Source organism: Schistocerca americana, chromosome 8, assembly GCF_021461395.2.
Source record: "Schistocerca americana isolate TAMUIC-IGC-003095 chromosome 8, iqSchAmer2.1, whole genome shotgun sequence".
Lineage (NCBI taxonomy): Eukaryota > Metazoa > Arthropoda > Insecta > Orthoptera > Acrididae > Schistocerca > Schistocerca americana.
Genome location: NC_060126.1, coordinates 176,729,128 through 176,749,272, shown reverse-complemented (window position 1 = coordinate 176,749,272; position 20,145 = coordinate 176,729,128). Strand labels below are relative to the sequence as shown.

Genomic DNA, 20,145 nt, shown 5'->3' with positions numbered 1-20,145 from the left:
CTCTCTCTCTCTCTCTCTCTCTCTCTCTCTCTCTCCCCCCCCCCCCTTCTCCCCCCCCCCCCAACTCCACCCCGTTCTCTCCCCCCTCTCCCTTTTTACAAAAAATTCATTGGAGTAGAAGCAGTTGTTAAACAAATATGATGATTTTGGTTTGTGCTTGAAGTGTTAATTATGTTGCTTATAATACAGTCCAGATCACAGTAAAATGACAGTTATTGCAAATAGTTTCAATGACCTTGTTAGACAGTCGTCATTTTGAGAAAAATTGTACGAGTCTTCTTCACAAAAGCTGTTCTCACCTTGTAATGCCACATGGACTGTAGCTGTAGAGCAGCAGGCACAATGTCATCAAGATGTGAAGTAAGATTTCTCTCATGTGGATGATTGATCTTAATAGGTTTTAAAATTTATTATTCCCTCATAGCGTGAATGTATAATACAGTGTACCATAGACAAATGAACCTGGGAACACGGAGTTTTGTACTCTCTATATCACCATGCTTATGCAGACATTACCCCCTCCACACTTCCCTATTGCTCTGCCTCTCTGCGCAGAAGCATCTTCCTATGTAACGCGAACTATAGTTAGACAGTACTTTGGCCAGCACTTCAAAATTCCTGTCCTGGCATTACTCATTGGTTGTAGTGTCCACTCACAATCTTGTCTTTCCTTTGTACTTGTTGTTGTTGTGGTCTTCAGTCCTGAGACTGGTTTGATGCAGCTCTCCACACTACTCTATTCTGTGCAAGCCTCTGCATCTCCCAGTACCTACCGTAACCTACATCCTTCTGAATCTACTTAGTGTATTCATCTCTTGGTCTCCCTCTGCAATTTTTACCCTCCACGCTGCCCTCCAATACTAAATTGGTGATCCCTTGATGCCTCAGAACATGTCCTACCAACCGATCCCTTTTACTAATCAAGTTGTACCACAACTTTCTCTTCTCCCCTATTCGGTTCAGTACCTCCTCATTAGTTACTTGATCTACCCATCTGATCTTCAGCGTTCTTCTGTAGCACCACATTTCGAAAGCTTCTATTCTCCTCTTGTATAAACTATTTATCGTCCATGTTTCACTTCCATACATGGCTACACTCCATACAAATACTTTCAGAAACGACATCGTGTCACTTAAATCTATACTCGATGTTAACGAATTTCTCTTCTTCAGAAACGCTTTCGTTGCCATTGCCAGTCTACATTTTATATCCTCTCCACTTCGACCATCATCAGTTATTTTGCTCCCCAAATAGCAAAACTCCTTTACTACTTTAAGTGTCTCATTTCCTAATCTAATTCCCTCAGCATTCCTTGTTTTACTTTTGTTGATGTTCATCTTATACCCTCCTTTGAAGACACTGTCCATTCCATTCAACTGCTCTTCCAAGTTCTTTGCCGTCTCTGACAGAATTACAATGTCATCGGCGAACCTCAAAGTTTTTATTTCTTCTCCATGGATTTTAATACCTACTCCGAATTTTTCTTTTGTTTCCTTTACTGCTTGCTCAATATACGGATTGAATAACATCGAGGAGAGGCTACAGCCCTGTCTCACTCCCTTCCCAACTACTGCTTCCCTTTCATGCCCCTCGATTCTTATAACTGCCATCTGGTTCCTGTACAAATTGTAAATAGCCTTCCGCTCCCTGTATTTTACCCCTGCCACCTTCAGAATTTGAAAGAGAGTATTCCAGTCAACATTGTCAAAAGCTTTCTCTAGGTCTACAAATGCTAGAAACGTAGGTTTGCCCTTCCTTAATCTAGCTTCTAAGATGAGTCGTAGGGTCAGTATTGCTTCACGTGTTCCAACATTTCTGCGGAATCCAAACTGATCTTCCCCGAGGTCGGATTCTACTAGTTTTTCCATTTTTCTGTAAAGAATTCACATTAGTATTTTGCAGCTGTGACTTATTAAACTGATAGTTCGGTAATTTTCACATCTGTCAACAACTGCTTTCTTTGGGATTGGAATTATTATATTCTTCTTGAAGTCTGAGGGTATTTCGCCTGTTTCAAACATCTTGCTCACCAGATGGTAGAGTTTTGTCAGGGCTGGCTCTCCCAAGGCCGTCAGTAGTTCCAATGGAATGTTGTCTACTCCGAGGACCTTGTTTTGACTCAGGTCTTTCAGTGCTCTGTCAAACTCTTCACGCAGTATCGTATCTCCCATTTCATCTTCATCTACATCCTCTTTCATTTCCATAATATTGTCCTCAAGTACATCGCCCTTGTATAGACCCTCTATATACTCCTTCCACCTTTCTGCTTTCCCTTCTTTGCTTAGAACTGGCTTTCCATCTGAGCTCTTGATGTTCATGCAAGTGGTTCTCTTATCTCCAAAGGTCTTTAATCTTCCTGTAGGCAGTATCTATCTTACCCCTAGTGAGATAAGCCTCTACATCCTTACATTTGTCCTCTAGCCATCTCTGCTTAGCCATTTTGCACTTCCTGTCGATCTCATTTTTGAGACGTTTGTATTCCTTTTTGCCTGCTTCATTTACTGCATTTTTATATTTTCTCCTTTCATCAATTAAATTCAATATATCTTCTGTTACCCAAGGATTTCTACTAGCCCTCGTCTTTTTACCTACTTGATCCTCTGCTGCCTTCACTACTCTAGCCCTCAAAGCTACCCATTCTTCTTCTACTGTATTTCTTTCCCTCATTCCTGTCAATTGTTCCCTTATGCTCTCCCTGAAACTCTGTACAACCTCTGGTTTAGTCAGTTTATCCGGGTCCCATCTCCTTAAATTCCCACCTTTTTGCAGTTTCTTCAGTTTCAATATACAGGTCATAACCAATAGATTGTGGTCAGAGTCCACATCTACCCCTGGAAATGTCTTACCATTTAAAACCTGGTTCCTAAATCTCTGTCTCACCATTAGATAATCTATCTGAAACCTGTCAGTATCTCGAGGCTTCTTCCATGTATACAGCCTTCTTTCATGATTCTTGAACCAAGTGTTAGCTATGATTAAGTTGTGCTCTGTGCAAAATTCTACCAGGCAGCTTCCTCTTTCATTTCTTAGCCCCAATCCATATTCACCTACTACGTTTCCTTCTCTCCCTTTTCCTACTACCGAATTCCAGTCACCCATGACTATTAAATTTTCGTCACCCTTCACTATCTGAATAATTTCTTTTATTTCATCATACATTTCTTCAATTTCTTAGTTATCTGCAGAGCTAGTTGGCATATAAACTTGTACTACTGTAGTAGGCGTGGGCTTCATATCTATCTTTGCCGCAATAATGCGTTCACTATGCTGTTTGTAGTAGTTTACCCACATTCCTATTTTCCTATTCATTTGTGGATCAGTTGCCCCTTCCACACTGCTTCTGTTGGACATGGTTCACCATTGTGGTATCCATTTAGTCACCATTCCCTTCCACACTGTTGCTAGTCATCTGGTTGACACTGGGATCCCTCCCCTTTCAATTCAGTGATCCCACCTCCTGATTTCCTATGCTGTCACTACCCACTCTTCCCCTGCTCACACTTCTTATTTGGTTCTTTTCGTGGCTTATTGATTTTGCCTGCCTGCAGTCTGCCCCCCCCCCCCCCCCCCCCCTCAGCTCCCCTCCCCTTGGGTGAGTTTACCAGTTGGGCTTTGCACCACCCCTTCTTGGTTAGTTCCTTTGCCACAGTTTCAAATGGGACTTTTGTAGCGTCCAAAAGTGTCCATTGCTCCAGTGGTGTACTATTGTTTGTAGCGAACGCTCTACGGGAGTTGCAGGATGCCATTGTTTCTTACACTGATGGTTATAAATCCACTGATGTCATGAGATATGCCTTCACATCTTCTCAACAGAACATCATCTATTGTCTGCCATGTGTGTTTACTGTGGAACTGATGGCCATCTATCAGGCCCTCTGCTTTATTAAACGGTGCTACCCCTTGGCCTCAGCCATCCATGACTTTATCGCCAGTCTTGGTGATGCTTGTTGTTGTTGTTGTTGTTGTGGTCTTCAGTCCAGAGACTGGTTTGATGCAACTCTCCATGCTATGCTATCCTGCGCAAATCTCACCATCTCTGAATAGTTACTGCAACCTACCTGCTTCTGAGATTGCTTAGTATATTAATCTCTTGGTGTCCCTCTACAATTTTTACCCTCCACGCTTCCCTCCAGTACTAAACTGGTGATCCCTTGATGCCTCAGAACATGTCCTACCAACTGATCCCATCTTCTAGTCAAGTTGCACCACAAATTCCTCTTTTCCCCAATTCTGTTCAGTACATCCTCAATGGTTATGTGATCTACCCATCTAATCTTCAGCATTCTTCTGCAGCACCACATTCTGAAAGCTTCTATTCTCTTCTTCTCTTTTGTTTATTGACCATGTTTCACTTCCATATGTCGCTACACTCCATACAAATGCTTTCAGAAAAGGCTTCCTGACACTTAAATCTATACTTGATGTTAACAGATTTCTCTTTTTCAGAAACGCTTTAGTTGCCATAGCCAGTCTACATTTTATATGCTCTTGACTTCGACCATCATCAGTTATTTTGCTCCCCAAATAGCAAAACTCACCTACTACTTGAAGTGTCTCATTTCCTAATCTAATTCCCTCAGCATCACCTGATTTAATTCGATCTCAGACTTCAAGAAAAATATAATAATTCCAATCCCAAAGAAAGCAGGCGCTAACAGATGTGAAAATTACCGAACTGTCAGTTTAATAAGTCACGGCTGCAAAATACTAACGCGAATTCTGTACAGACAAATGGAAAAACTGCTAGAAGCCGACCTCGGGGAAGATCAGTTTGGATTCCATAGAAATATGGGAACACGTGAGGCAATACTGACCCTACGACTTATCTTAGAATCTAGCTTAATAAAAGGCACACCTACGTTTCTAGCATTTGTAGACTTGGAAAAAGCTTTTGACAATGTTGACTGGAATAATCTCTTTCAAATTCTGACGGTGACAGGGGTAAAATACAGGGAACGAAAGGCTATTTACAATTTGTACAGAAACCAGATGGCAGTTATAAGAATCGAGGGGCATGAAAGGGAAGCAGTGGTTGGGAAGGGAGTGAGACAGGGCTGTAGCCTCTCCCCGATGTTATTCAGTCTGTATATTGAGCAAGCAGTGAAGGACACAAAAGAAAAATTCGGAGTAGGTATTAAAATCTATGGAGAAGAAATAAAAACTTTGAGGTTCGCCGATGACATTGTAATTCTGTCAGAGACAGCAAAGGACTTGGAAGAGCAGTTGAACAGAATGGACAGTGTCTTGAAGGGAGGATATAAGATGAACATCAACAAAAGCAAAACGCGGATAATGGAATGTAGTTGAATTAAGTCGGGCGATGCTGAGGGAATTAGGTTAGGAAATGAGACACTTAATGTAGTAAAGGGGTTTTGCTATTTGGGGAGCAAAGTAACTGATGATGGTCGAAGTAGAGAGGATATAAAATGTTGACTGGCAATGGCAACGAAAGCGTTTCTGAAGAAGAGAAATTTGTTAACATCGAGTATAGATTTAAATGTCAGGAAGTCGTTTCTGAAAGTATTTGTATGGAGAATAGCTATGTATGGAAGTGAAACATGGACGATAAATAGTTTGGACAAGAAGAGAATAGAAGCCTTTGAAATGTGGTGCTACAGAAGAATGCTGAAGATTAGATGGGTAGATCACGTAACTAATGAGGAAGTATTGAATAGGATTGGGGAGAAGAGGAGTTAGTGGCACAATTTGACAAGAAGAAGGGATCGATTGGTAGGACATGTTCTGAGGCATCAAGGGATCACCAATTTAGTATTGGAGGGCAGCGTGGAGGGTAAAAATCATAGAGGGAGACCAAGAGATGAATACACTAAGCAGATTCAGTACGCAGGCTGCAGTACGTATTGGGAGATGAAGAAGCTTGCACAGGATAGAGTAGCATGGAGAGCTGCATCAAACCAGTCTCAGGACTGAAGACCACAACAACAACAACAACAACCTTTCATTATCCTCATTTTTCTTTTGTTGATGTTCAGCTGATATCCTCCTTTTAAGACACTGTCCATTCCATTAAGCTGCTCTTGCAGGTTCTTTGCTGTGTCTGACAGAATTACAATGTCATTGGCAAAGATCAGAGTTTTTATATCTTCTCCATGGATTTTAATTCCTACACCAAATTTATCTTTTGTTTCCTTTACTGCTTGCTTGATATACAGATTGAATAACATCAGGGATGGGTTACAACCCTGTCTCACTCTCTTCTCAATCACTGCTTCTCTTTCATGCCCCTCGACTTTTCTAACTGCCATCTGGTTTCTGTACATATTGTAAATAGCTTTTCGCTCCCTGTATTTGACCTTCAGAATTTGAAAGAGAGTATTCCAGTCAACATCATCAAAAGCATTTCTTAGTCTACAAATGCTAGAAACATAGGTTTGCTTTTCCTTAACCTGTCTTCTAAGATGAGTCTTAGGGTCAGTATTGCCTCTTATGTTCCAACATATCCACAGAATCCAAACTGATCTTCCCTGAGGTCAGTTTCTACCCGTTTTTCCATTCGTCTGTAAAGAATTCGCGTTAGTATTTTGCATCCGTGACTTATTAAACTGATTGTTCGGTAATTTTCACATTTGTCAACACCTGCTTCCTTTCGGATTGAAATTATTATATTCTTCTTGAAGTCTGAAGGTATTTAGCCTGTCTCATGGATCTTGCTCACCAGATGGAAAAGTTTTGTCATGGCTGGCTCTCCCAAGGCTATCTGTAGTTTTAATTAAATGTTGTCTACTCCCGGGGCCTTGTTTTGGCTTAGGTCTTTCAGTGCTCTGTCAAATTCGTCATGCAGTACCATATCTCCGATTTCATCTTCATCTACATCCTCTTCCATTTCCATAATATTGTCCTCAAGTACATCGCCCTTGTATAGACCCTGTATATACTCCTTCCACCTTTCTGCTTTCCCTTCTTTGCTTAGAACTGAGTTCGCATATGAGCTCTTGATGTTCATACAAGTGGCTCTCTTTTCTCCAAAGGTCTCTTTAATTTTCCTGTAGGCAGTATCTATCTTACCCCTAGTGAGATAAGCCTCTACATCCTTACATTTGTCCTCTAGCCATCCCTGCTTAGCAGTTTTGCGCTTCCTGTCGATCTCATTTTTGAGACGTTTTTATTCCTTTTTGCCTGCTTCATTTACTGCATTTTTGTATTTTCTCCTGTAATCAATTAAATTCAATATTTCTTCTGTTACCCAAGGATTTCTACTAGCCCTCATCTTTTTACCTACTTGATCCTCTGCTGCCTTCACCACTTCATCCCTCAGAGCTACCCATTCTTCTTCTACTGTATTTCTTTCCCCCATTCCTGTCAATTGTTCCCTTATGCTCTCCATGAAACTCTGTACAACCTCTGGTTTAGTCAGTTTATCCAGGTCCCATCTCCTTAAATTCCCACCTTTTTGCAGTTTCTTCAGTTTTAATCTACAGTTCATAACCAATAGATTGTGGGCAGAGTCCACATCTGCCCCTGGAAATGTCTTGCAATTTAAAACCTAGTTCCTAAATCTCTGTCTTACCATTATATAATCTATCTGAAAACTTCCACAGTCTCCAGGCCTCTTCCACATATACAACCTTATTTCATGGTTCTTTAGCCAGATTTTAGGGTGTTAGCTATGATTAAGTTATACTCTGTGCAAAATTCTATCAGGTGGCTTCCTCTTTCATTCCTTACCCCCAGTCCATATTCACCTATTACTTTTCCTTCTCTTCCTTTTCTTACAATTGAATTCCAATCCCCCATGGCTATTAAATTTTCATCTTCCTTAACTATCTGAATAACTTCTTTTATTGCATCATACAGTTCTTCAATCTCTTCATCATCTGTGGAGCTAATTGGCACTTAAACTTGTACTACTGTGGTAGGCGTGGGCATCGTGTCTATCTTGGCTACAATAATGTGTTCACTATGCTGTTCATAGTAGCTTATCCACATAGCTATTTTTTTATTCATTATTAAACTTACTCCTGCATTACTGTTAATTGATTTTGTATTTATAACCCTTTATTCACCAGTGCAGAAGTCTTGTTGTTCCTGCCACCGTACTTCACTAATTCCCACTATCTCTAAATTTAACCTATCGTTTTCCCTTTTTAAATTTTCTAACCTACCTGCCTGATTAAGGAATCTGACATTCCACTCTCCAATCCATAGAATGCCAGTTTTGTGTTTCTCCTGATAACGACAACCTACTGAGTAGTCCCCACCTGGAGATCCGAAATGGGGACTATTTGACCTCCAGAACATTTTACCCAAGAGGACACCACCATCATTTAACCATACAGTAAAGGAATATTTACGGCTGTAGTTTCCTCTTGTTTTCAGCCATTCGCAGTACCAGCACAGCAAGGCCATTTTGGTTGGTGTTATGATGCCGGATCAGTCAGTCACCCACACTTTTGCCCCATTTCAGGAAGCACACATTTGTCTGGCCTCTCAACAGATACCCCTCCGTTGGCGTTCAAACTACGGTACAGCTATCTGTATCACTGAGGCACGCAAGCCTCCCCACCAGTGGCAAGATCCATGGTTCATGGGTGGGGGGAGGGGGGCATGTGATGCTACTTATCCGATTGATTTCCTTTGGAATCCCGGGCAATGTACTTGCTGATCATTCGGCTGGGGTGGCCTTCTACCACTCATTCTCTGTGACAGCTCCAGGATGGGTTTGCAGCTTTACATCAAATACCTTTTTGCTTAATTCCTTTTTCTGTATGTTAGGAGATGATCCTTGCACAACTATGTCCGTCCTTGGTTTTCTTCATGAAAGAGGTTTCTCCTCCCAGGTTTAAGTCCTCGAATTTCTCTCTGAAATTGGAATTCCTTAGTTAGTGTTGACCATGGAGGCCTTGGTGTTGCCTCCACACTGGCCAGATTGTCTCCCACTTTTTCCATACATTTTGTTTGATTTTTTGTGCTGTTTTGTTTGCTCGTTTCTTGTGTCTTCTTCCCTTGGTGTTGTGCATTGTACCTGTTGTGTCGTGATAATGAAATTGTGTGGGGATTGGGAAGGGTTGTTGGCAGCGCTAGTGCCCCAACAAGCGTAGCATTTCTGGGGCGCCCCTGCTCTCGCTGTCCCCCCCCCCCCCCTCCCCCCTCTCCCGGGTCCCTCGTACTCTTTTTCTTTTCCTGCTGACCTGACATTCCTTTTACCTCGTCGCCCATTTTCCCTTCCTCTTGACTGGATTTTGCTCTTTGTGTTGTTAGATCATGTGACCAATGACTAGCTGTTAAGTCCCCTCCCCCATTCAACCAACAAACAAAAATTTTAGATTTGACTGAAGTCAACAGGTGTTAGAGCTTGCAAAATAATCAAGCAGTGATAATGTCCCACCAGAGAAAACAAGTCACTTCACAATGGAAATGGTCTTGTCTATGATGGGCAGGAGCAAGCAGAAGTAACACCTTCTTCACTAGAGTCCCAGTTCTAAGCTTATGTCATTGACAATGGCAATGGCAGACAGTAAATTATAGCTATTAGATGAATGACTCAGATAAGACATACCTGGACATCAACAGAATTCAGGTACAGCAATGAGCCGACTATATGTGGGCTAATCAAGCACCACAGGAATCACACATCTGCTGGTCTCAACCACATCCGTACCTTTTCTCTTAAACACAATCCATCACCCACTATAACCAGCCTGACAAGCATATGCAATGCTTGTTTGAAACTAACCTACTTCACCTCAGCAGGGAATACTGATAAAGACAGAGACAGGTGGTATGGAGTCCAACTCCAAATTGAGGTGGATTGTATTGTGAGCGTGTAAAAGTTTAATCAAGTTATAGTCATAACCCAGTCATTGAAACACTGTTCCCATTTCTTCCATAAATGGAAATGGTCTGTGTTAAGGAAACATGATCTTTACAAAATGACTGTGTCCATCGTTAATAGAGGAAAGTAATTTGACACAGTAAAGTACTAAGCTGCTCATAGTAGCTCTATCAGCTGCTTATTTATTAATTTCTTTCACCCTAGTAATGGAAGTTATGTTGTCAATGATGTGAAATGACAGTTGGAAGTTTGTGTGCTGTGCTAATTAAATTATTAAAAATTTTGGGGCTCTCTTCTACCAGCATATTTACTAAATATGAAAATGTTTCTAGAAGACATCATCTCTCACTTGTGCAGCTTGAGTACTTAATGTTATCTGCATCTATAAACATACTCGGCTAACCATTGTGAAGTGCATGGCAAAGGGTACTTTCCAGTGTAGCACATTTTATCTTCTTGTTCCATTCACTTTCAGAGTGGGGAAAGTAGGACTGTTTTAATGGTTCCATATAAGCTTTAATTAATTTAAACTTCTCTGCAGTTCCTGAGAGAGTGATACGTAGGGCAGTGTACAATATTCCTAGATTTATATTTGCTACATGTTTTGAAACTTTATAAGTAAGCTTTGGCAAGATGGTTGATATCTGTCTTCAAGTGCTGTGAATTCATACCTGCGATGTGATAACTTTACTGTTTGATCTTTACAATATCAGTATTATGAGAATTTAGTTAATTTCAGAAGTAGTACCTGCTAATGGCTATGTAAATTTAAGAAAATGTATTTCCTGCTTCCAGAAAAAAATGTGAAGCAAGAAATAAAGACTGAAGTGAAACCTGAAATTAAGAAGGAAAAAGATGTGGATGAAATAGAAAGTAAGTGAATTATTACTTTACAAAATATATATATATATATATAATTTGACTTATTAGTTACTCATGTTTCATTATTTTTGTCATTCAGGAGTCTTGCTTTAATCTTATGATGTTTTCATTAACAGAAACAGTTATTTCAGTTAAGCAGGAGAAACCTGATAAAAATGATGTTGAAACTATGCAGACGGATTTTGGAGGACACAGTGCCCAAACTGGTGCTGAAAATGAAATGCATAGGATTTTTAATAGTACGGAACCACAACTTATTTTCTTTCAGGTCAGTTTACTACACATTATTTTTATTTTACTCAATATGTTTGAACTAAATGTTTACAAAAAGAACAGAGGGATAGAAACATCAGATTTGTAGCTACTTTATTTGTAAACAATAAATAAGTGAAGTTATCGAAATGGTAAAGAGAGGGTTAAGCATATAATAACTCTGAAATGAAAGAGAGATGTGAGAAAATGATGAGAATGAATATCACATATTGGTATGTATTATATGGAATCTTATTGTGATGATGTTATTTGAATGTTGTTATAGTGAAAGCACAGAGAATTATGTGAAATTGAAGTATTGACTGCAGGAAAATGGCAATTTATGTGATGATTCAGTAGGATATTAAAAATTACATAACGATGGTGTATTAAGAAGAATAGCTTTGGAGGAATTTCGTGTTAAACCTGTACTAGGGAATGCTGCTGTTAAGGGATTTAAGTTGGTTGGTTGGTTTTTGGGGGAGGAGACCAAACAGCGAGGTCATCAGTCAGAGCATAGTAGAGAAGGATCAGGAAGGAAATTGGCCATGCACTTTAAGAAGAACCATCCCGGCATTGGCCTAAACAATTTAGGGAAATCACAAAAAACCTAAATCAGGATGGCTGGATGCGGTATGAACCGCCGTCGTCCTCAGCGTGCTAACCACTGCGCCACTTCACTTGGTAGGGATTTAGGAATAATGAACTTATAGGAATTTGACAGTATTATGAAAAGGATGGTTTTATCAACAATAATATTGAATTTATAAAAATCTAATATAATTTAACAGATAAAAAACCTACTCACCAAGCAGGAGCAGGAGAACACACATACAAAGGTATTAAAGTTTACAAGCTTTTGAAGCCAGTGGCTCCTTCTTCTGGTGGAAAGGTTGAAGGGGAAGGAAGAGGGGTGAAGGAAAAAGATTGGTGAGGTTTAGGAAAAGGGGTAGGGTTAGGAAAATTCACTCAGAATTCCAGGTCAGGGGAGACGTAATGGGCTGGATGAGAAGGAAAGACTTATTGTTGGGAACTGCACTGGATGAGATTTGAAAACCTGGGAGCTTAAAGGTGGAAGATAGGGTAATACACAGGATGGAGATTACTGCCAGAACATCATGTACAAGCTAATAAGAGTGAAAAGCTAAGTTCATTGTATGCGATAGACATGGGAGAGGGTGGCAAAAAATAGGCAGGTCAAAAAATGAAAGATATGGAAAACGAAAATGGAATGAAGAAAGGAATAGTTACTATGAAGAAATGCTGAGACTGAAGAAATTAATGTAAATTAAGGCCAGGTGGATGGCTAGAACCAAGGACATGGTGTAGTGCCAGTCTCCATCTGCAGAGTTCTGAGAAATGGTGTCTGGGGGAGGAATCCAGATGGCAGGTGTGAGGAAACGGGCACCATGGTCATGACTGTCATGTTGTAGAACATGCTCTACAATAGGATATCGTGTGTTGCCAGTGTACACCCTCTGCCTATGCCCATTCATCCTGACTGATAACTTGGTGATAGTCAAGCCAATATAAAAGGCTAGACAGTCTTCACATAATAACTGGTACACAATATATGTCTTTTCGCAGGTGGTTCTCCCTGTGATAGTGTATGTTCTGCCAGTTGCAGGGCTGGCATAAGTGGTGGTAGGAGGGTGCATAGGGCAAGCATTACAATGGGGACAGTCACAGGAGTAGGAGCCATAGTGTAGAGGGATGGGTGCAGATGGAGCATAGGGCCTTACAAGGATATTGCGGAGTTTGGGGGGTGACAAAAAGCTATTCTGGGTGTGGTGGACAAAATGTTGGACCGAAGAAACACATTTTAGGGCATGATTTTAGGAAGTCATACCCTTTTTGAAGGGCTAATTAATACATTCAGGACCAGGATAATGCTGAGTGATAAGTGGTGTACTCCCAAGTTTTTTTTTAAAAAAAAGGGGTGAACAGTACTAGGATTTGATGTGATGGCCCACGAAATCTGCTTTTGAACTAGATTGGTGGGGTAATTATGTCCACTGAAGGCTGAGGTGAGAACGAGGGTGTATTGCTATAAAGAGACTGCATATGGACAAATATGTTTGCCTTGAATGCAAAAGCTGTATGGAGGGAATGTTTGACGTGGAAAGAAGGGCAGCTGTCACAGTGTAAGTACTGTTGTTGTTTTGTGTGTAGCTGAGCCCTATGCACCCTCCTACCACCACACATACCAGCCCTGTAATTGGCAAAACACACAATATCAAAGGGAGATTCACGTGTGAAAATGATAGATTGCTACTCGCCATATGGATGATGAGATATTAGTTCACAGACAGGTGCAACAGAAAGATTACTAAACATGTTAGCTTTCAGCTAGATAGAGATAGTAGTCTTAGAAGAAGGCCATTTGGCCAAGAGCGCACATTTTAGCAGTCATTTTGTTTTGTGTCTGTCTCTGCGCTCTGTTCTATATGGTGAGTAGGAATCTATCCTATTCTTAATATTGTCATTATTCCAACCTGGAGTTTCCATTGCACAGGGATTAGGGTTTTTGAAGTCTACCTTCTCCAAAACCCCGTTTATTTGGGTAAGTAGAAAAAGAAATGCATTGTGTTTTCTGGAAGGTGGAGTTTAAGACCCCAAATTTAATTTGAAAACATGGAAAAAAGTAAGTCAACAGGAGCATATGATCCCAGCAAGATTATTAGTATGGGAAGCATCAGTAAAGTAAGATGAAAAAGAGACAGAACGACATTTGGAATATGTATCACAGGGACTGGGTGCAGCAAGTGTTCTAACATGATCACCAGCCCAGAATGAAGCAAATCTGAAAAGTAAAGGAGGGGGCAAAAAATGAGGGGCAATATGTGGACCAGGGAAAGGCCTGGGGTTGAGGAAAATATGGTAATCCAAGACAATGTAGTAAGTTGTTATCAGGCAGTCGTTTGGAAGTAGATATGTGCTGAAGAACAATATTCACCTTATAAAGTTCTGTATGAACAGTTTTAGAACAACCTGTTCAGAGAATATGAATTTTTGTATTTATTCTGAATGACATATTTTTACCATGGAATATTTTGTTGTTATTGTAAGTGACTGATTGGTTTGGCATTTTGATCAAAAATGATTTTGAAGTTCTCCCATTGCAGGATATTAAAGAGAGCTTGTAGCATAAGTCTGGATAAGATGTCAGTGAACTAGCAAGGGATTCTCATGCAAATGTATTTTTTATCAGTAGTGACGGGGCTCAGATACGTACAGACACGTGCTTGCAAGCATTATTGTTGAGTAGAAGGGTATCAACTGTACTATGAATAAGCAAGTGTAGAAATTATACAATCCATAAAAAAGTTTTCAAGGCCTGAGCAACCTAAAGAAAGCATAGCTTAGGTGAGAAGCCATTTAAGAAAGTATGAAACAATAGGAGAAGTTGGAAAATGTAAGAGAGAACTACAAAAGTCATGAAAACTTAATGATAATGTGAAAAGAAAATCAGAGGAGAGTATGGAGTAATAGTGAGTGCTAGCATCTCCAAGGTTTGGACTAAGAGCTAGTGGGGTAAGAGATAAATGGGGTTCATGTGAAACCCAGAAACGGTTATTTGCTACAGTCTACTATTGGTTTTGATGCCAAGTACTGTCATCAGGCCATCCTCTGGAGCACAGTCCTCAAGCTCACTTCCCAAATAGGTGTGCCTGTTGAAACAGTAGGATCATTACCACACCAGAGAACAGATAAGCCTTTCAACAAATTCTGACATCAAAGAGCAGATCACTTTTTTGCTTTGTTGCTGATGCTTGATAATTTAGAAAAAAGCTAGAAGCCAGAATTATTTCCAAGCACACACCTTAACAGAATCTTTTGTACAAATAGACAACATAACAATTTCTCAGTCTGTCACTATTTTATTGCAAAATTAAAGAACAACACACATTTGCAGTGTGCTGTTTTCAGGTGCCTATACAGGGTGAGTCACCTAACGTTACCGCTGGATATATTTTGTAAATCACATCAAATACTGACGAACTGATTCCACAGACTGAACATGAGGAGAGGGGCTAATGTAATTGTTTAATACAAACCATACAAAAATGCACGGAAGTATGTTTTTTAACCTACGTTTTTTTAAATGGAACCCCGTTAGTTTTGTTAGCACATCTGAACATATAAACAAATACGTAATCAGTGCCATTTGTTGCATTGTAAAATGTTAATTACACCCGGAGATATTGTAACACGTAGGTTTGTGTTAAAAAAACATACTTCCATGCATTTTTGTATGGTTTGTATTAACCAATTACACTAGCCCCTCTCCTCACGTTCGGTCTGTTGAATCGATTCGTCAGTATTTGATGTGGTTTACGAAACATATCCAGCGGTAATGTTAGGTGACTCACCCTGTATATGTATTCTGTACTGTATTAAATGAAGCTATCTCCTACATTCTTTTTTTAGAGATAATGTTTCTGGTAACTGTAATTTTGCTTATTTGACAATGTAATGTCATCCCTGGTCAAAAGAAATATAAAATATAATTTTGTGTGTCAAGCCACTGCCTTCTTATATAATTGATATTAAATAAAATCATTAACTACCAATAGATGTAAGTATACAAAAATCAGATATTTGCCAGTCATTATCCAAAGCAGCACTTAATAACAATTATATTCATATTAATGATGAAAATAAGGTAGTATGTAAGTTAACTTATATCTCCAGGACATCCAAAAGGTTCATTATTAATTCTTGTTAATAAAAGTATTAGCACTGCCTTCTCTCCTTGCAGTTTCCCGATTGTCTACCTGGTTTGAAACCTGAGCAGTCATCTGGTCCTGCCAGGCCATCGACAGCTAGACCTTCAACTGCAGCAAGGCCTTCAACCTCGGCAAAGCCACCAGCTCCAGCTGAACATTCGGTAAAAATATTTCCTTATTCTATGTATTAAGCTCCTTAGCTGAACTAACTTGGAGTTTGGTAATTTCTGATTACATTGCACTGCTCACCTCTTTTCCATCATGTAGGAAAATTCATGTGAGTCACACATCATATTTGTGTCTGCTTCAGATTCATTTGATATGATTTCCACTTTTATAATTGTATTTATGTCATGTATGTGAGAACAAGATGAAAAGCAATAGCTTAGGTGCATACAGTATACTGTTATCAGTGAACTTTTGTCTTTGTTACATTGGTAAATGTGGTGCCTTAACATATGAGGTACATTGTCCCACAAAGGTACAATGTCCCACAAAGATTGATATTGGACCCACTCATTTTCTTATCTATGTAAATGATCTGCCAGTGACTTCAAATGGTAGTTCAGCAACTGTAGGATTTGCTGATGACAAGCATACTAGTCAAGCGTACCCATTCATTCTTACCAGACACAGACCGAGCAATGTGGAGCAGTGGTTAACAAACACTTTGGACTCACATTTGGGAGGATGGCAGTTTGAATCCACATCTGATCATCTGGATACAGGTCTTCTTTTTTCCTTAAACTGCTGCAGGCAAAAGCTGGGATGGCTCCTTTGAAAGGGCATGGCTGATTTCTTCTCTATCCTTCAAACATTCCATGTGTGTGTTCCATTTCTAATGACCTTGATGTCGATGGGATGCTAAACTCTGATCTTCCTTTGTTCCTTCTTACAGGGTATATCCAGAGGATAAATGAACAGACCTACTAACAAAGACTCATATTATGCAGTTTTGAACAAGCAAAAATTTCCATACTGGCTGGCACCAGAAGTAGACATTAACCTTCATACACTAAATTAAACACCCTTTTTAAAATTCCATGGGGTCCAGTTAGATTACTATTAAAATGAGGTCAACACACAGATCAACTAATCAAACAGTTCAGTTTCTCATGTTTTGCTCTCAGAAGAACCTATCATTGTATTGAACTGAAGACAAGTGTATTGACTTAATTTGCATTTCACTCATTATTGTCCCATGAAATTATCTTCTTGGGCAGTGCAGCCAAACAAAATTGTTTATTTGCAGAAGTGGGCAGTAAGAATATTGTGAAAACTTGAGAACTGAACATTTTCAGGAACCTTTTTAAGTATTTTGGAATTCTTACATTCAGTTCCCAGTATATTTTTCTTAATGGATTAAGCTGAATTGTTGTGCACACAAACGCAGCACAAAGCAGAAAAAAAAATTTCATGTAGATTTTGTCTCATAGTCTAGGATTCTGAATAAGATTAAGTACTCTGGTGCAGATATATTGGACAAGCTCTCATCTAACATATTAGGGTTGTTATAAAGTTTGAATTATACATCCAAAAATAGTGATGTAATTAATTTTCTGTTTGTTTGTGGTTACATGTCTGTAGTTCTGGTGCACACAGAACATCACACATCACAATATTGTAGCAGCCCCTTGAGGAGCCAAAATAAACTTGTGCAACCCATTGATAAAGTGGAGTATCTGTGTAGTAATTTGTTTTTGGTAGCAGTGGAAATGTTGCCGCCAAAAATGAATTGCCATATGACTTCCTATTTTGTCTATGGCTTTATAATCATATTTTTGTGTTCATAATTAAAAGGTCCCTATCATTTTACCCTTTTAGTACAAGAAGAAGGTGCAAATTTCTTGTCTGGAGTTCATTTTAGAACTGATTGTTCATAACAGTGTGTATAAATTGCAGTATGTTCTGAATAGTTTCCTGGAAATTACTTGACCTAATGGAACAGTCTTACATTCTCCAGCAGCTTTATTGAGTCAACCAAAATGTTTTCTAGTCTTCTTCTTCTTCTTCTTTTTTTAATGATCAGTTTGTTTTGAATAAAGTACCTTTAATGCAATTACCTTTTGCAGGCAAATGAAACTGATAGTGAAAATAGCAACAGATGCACTCTAAAAGATCTGTCAGAAGGTCTGATTGGCAAGGTGCAGCTGCTGAAGTCTGGGCGTGCAAGGCTTGTGCTGGGTGATACAGTGCTTAATTTAGAAATGGGCACCCAGCTTGGCTTCCGACAGGTCAGTACTGTCTGTGTAATTCTGAGTTTCTTATTAAGGAAAACCATCCAAGTCCTGGAAGACTCCCATTCTTTTAATGTAATTTGTTCTTCTACTGATACATGTGAAACAGAGAAAGTTCATTAAAACTTATATTTATTTTCAATTTTTGTATACTACTGTGTGCTTGAACAAGAGTATGCCCAAAATTAAGGCAAAAACTCTAGCTAGAACTGTAAAATTTGTTTAGGTTTTGTATTTCAAATTATCTTTACTTTAAAATGTAGAGCATTAGAGGAAAAGAGAGAAATGTCAAAGAACTGGAAAATGAGTGGAGAAACAAGCAAAACATCTATTACTCTTTTTAGAATCTCAGTACAAAAACAGATACATACCCCCATGAGAACACTGACTATTTGAGTGGCTCCCCTGGCAGACAAATGAGGGGTCTGAGAAATACCAGTAAATTTCCAGTTCTTTAAAGAATCAGACTCCATGTATAAAAAATTTTCAGACCATATGATTATAAATGAGAATTTGTTTAATATTTAATGTGAAGCATGCAAGAGAAAAATTTAGAAAAAGTTAAATTTCCATTTTGCAGGCACATTGACTGGTATGGTTGGATACTGTGTGCAAAAGTGAGTTGTTATGTTCGTTTACACACCACCCATCAATCAGCTACATACGAGTGGTTGTCTTTCTTGATTATTGATTGTTTTTCTGTTCATGGTTCTTGTATATTTTCTATTCAAGAGAAGTCTCACCTTGAAAATGTTAGAGGGCTGTTCCATTACTTTGTCATAGTTTTGTTCATTACAGTTCCCATTGTTCATTAATATAATGAAAGATCACTTTTGTTGTCAAATGTTTATATGTATCTGCAAACTCACCCCACCCCCTCCCCTCCAAAAAAAACCTCTTCCCCCCTCCTGCCCCTTCCTCCCTCCCCCACCCTCTCCTCTCTCTCTCTCTCTCTCTCTCTCTCTCTCTCTCTCTCTCTGTGTGTGTGTGTGTGTGTGTGTGTGTGTGTGTGTGTGTGTGTGCGCGCGCGCGCGCGCGTGCGTATCAGCTAAATTACGTATCCGCTTTCTGAGTGCTAACTATTAGTTTTGTTTCAGGATGTTATATGTGTCAACTTGGACCCTTCAACACACGGTGGAGAAATGATAAATCTTGGGCCTGTCAACAATCGTATAATCTGTTCACCTGATCTGGAAACTATGCTGGCAACAACAAAAGCTTGAGTCATACAATAATCATCAAATTGTTAAAATTCTTCATGCTTGCTGCACACAGTTCATCTGTTCAGCTGATCTGGAAACTATGTATTCAACCACAAAGGCTTGAGTAATACAATAATCATCAAATTGTTACAACCTTTCTGGACCAGTGTGGAGTATTCTTCGTGCTTTCTTTATTGTGACACACTTTCACTTTCTGTGTGTATGTGGGAGGATTGGATAATGTCACCTACAGCAGATGCAGAAAGATAAATGTGAAAATATCTGTTCATTGTCACCATTATGTATTGGCCAAGCCAACCAAATTGAATCTGGTGTTGTACATATTGAGAGTTGTATAATCATAATATATTTGTATTTAATGAAAAAGTTTCTCTTTATTTACACCTTGTGTCACACGTCTGATTCATAGTTTTAAATATATTGTATTAGATTTCCTATTTGGGTAAATTATCCTGTACTCTTTGATTTGGGTTAGAATAATTAAAAGTAAAACTGAAATCAAATAAATACAGATGGAAAAGTTCTTTATTAGTCTGAAATGTGGCAGCAGATCAATAGACCAAATGACAGGTCCCAAGCAGATGACGTGGCAGTTTTTGGATGGAGCATGAATGACTGGCACCTTAACTGACTCCAAGACATGACTGTTCACGTAACCAAACAATGTAAATTCCAGGTTGGAAGATCAACAATGTAGGAAAAGAAAGATCGCTGCTTACCGAAAAGATGATGCATTAAATTGCAGACAAGAACAGTTAGAAGACACTTACGCATAAGCCTTTGGTCACAGTCTTTATCAGAATAAGGAAGAGAAACACACAACATTCGGCCACAGAAGCAAGCAAGCACATCTGACGCACATATGACCACCAGCCAATATGGTCATGGCAGTCATCTGCTTGCTTGTGTGAAAGAATGGTAGGTGTTTCTCCTTGTTGTCCTCAGGAAGGCTGTGGCTGAAGGGTTGTGTGTAAGTGTCTTTTAATTGTGCCTGTTTGCAACTTAACATATCTCTGTGGGAAATAGC

General features: G+C 39.3%; 1 protein-coding gene across 2 annotated transcripts in view; it reads left to right on the top strand.

Annotated features, from left to right (window-relative positions):
* The window catches only part of LOC124545456 (DNA-directed RNA polymerase III subunit RPC4), a 30,665-nt gene extending 11,181 nt beyond the window's left edge, over nucleotides 1-19,484 (top strand). The window contains exons 5-9 of one of the 2 annotated variants that reach the window (XM_047124384.1): nucleotides 10,590-10,667; nucleotides 10,808-10,944; nucleotides 15,691-15,819; nucleotides 17,731-17,892; nucleotides 18,993-19,484. In XM_047124384.1, the coding sequence (XP_046980340.1) occupies nucleotides 10,590-10,667; nucleotides 10,808-10,944; nucleotides 15,691-15,819; nucleotides 17,731-17,892; nucleotides 18,993-19,118 (632 nt within the window). In that variant the 3' untranslated portion in view covers nucleotides 19,119-19,484. Of the gene's footprint in view, nucleotides 1-10,589; nucleotides 10,668-10,792; nucleotides 10,945-15,690; nucleotides 15,820-17,730; nucleotides 17,893-18,992 lie in introns of both variants that reach the window. The other variant, XM_047124383.1, reaches the window with a different exon arrangement.
* Nucleotides 19,485-20,145: the final 661 nt, after the last annotated feature.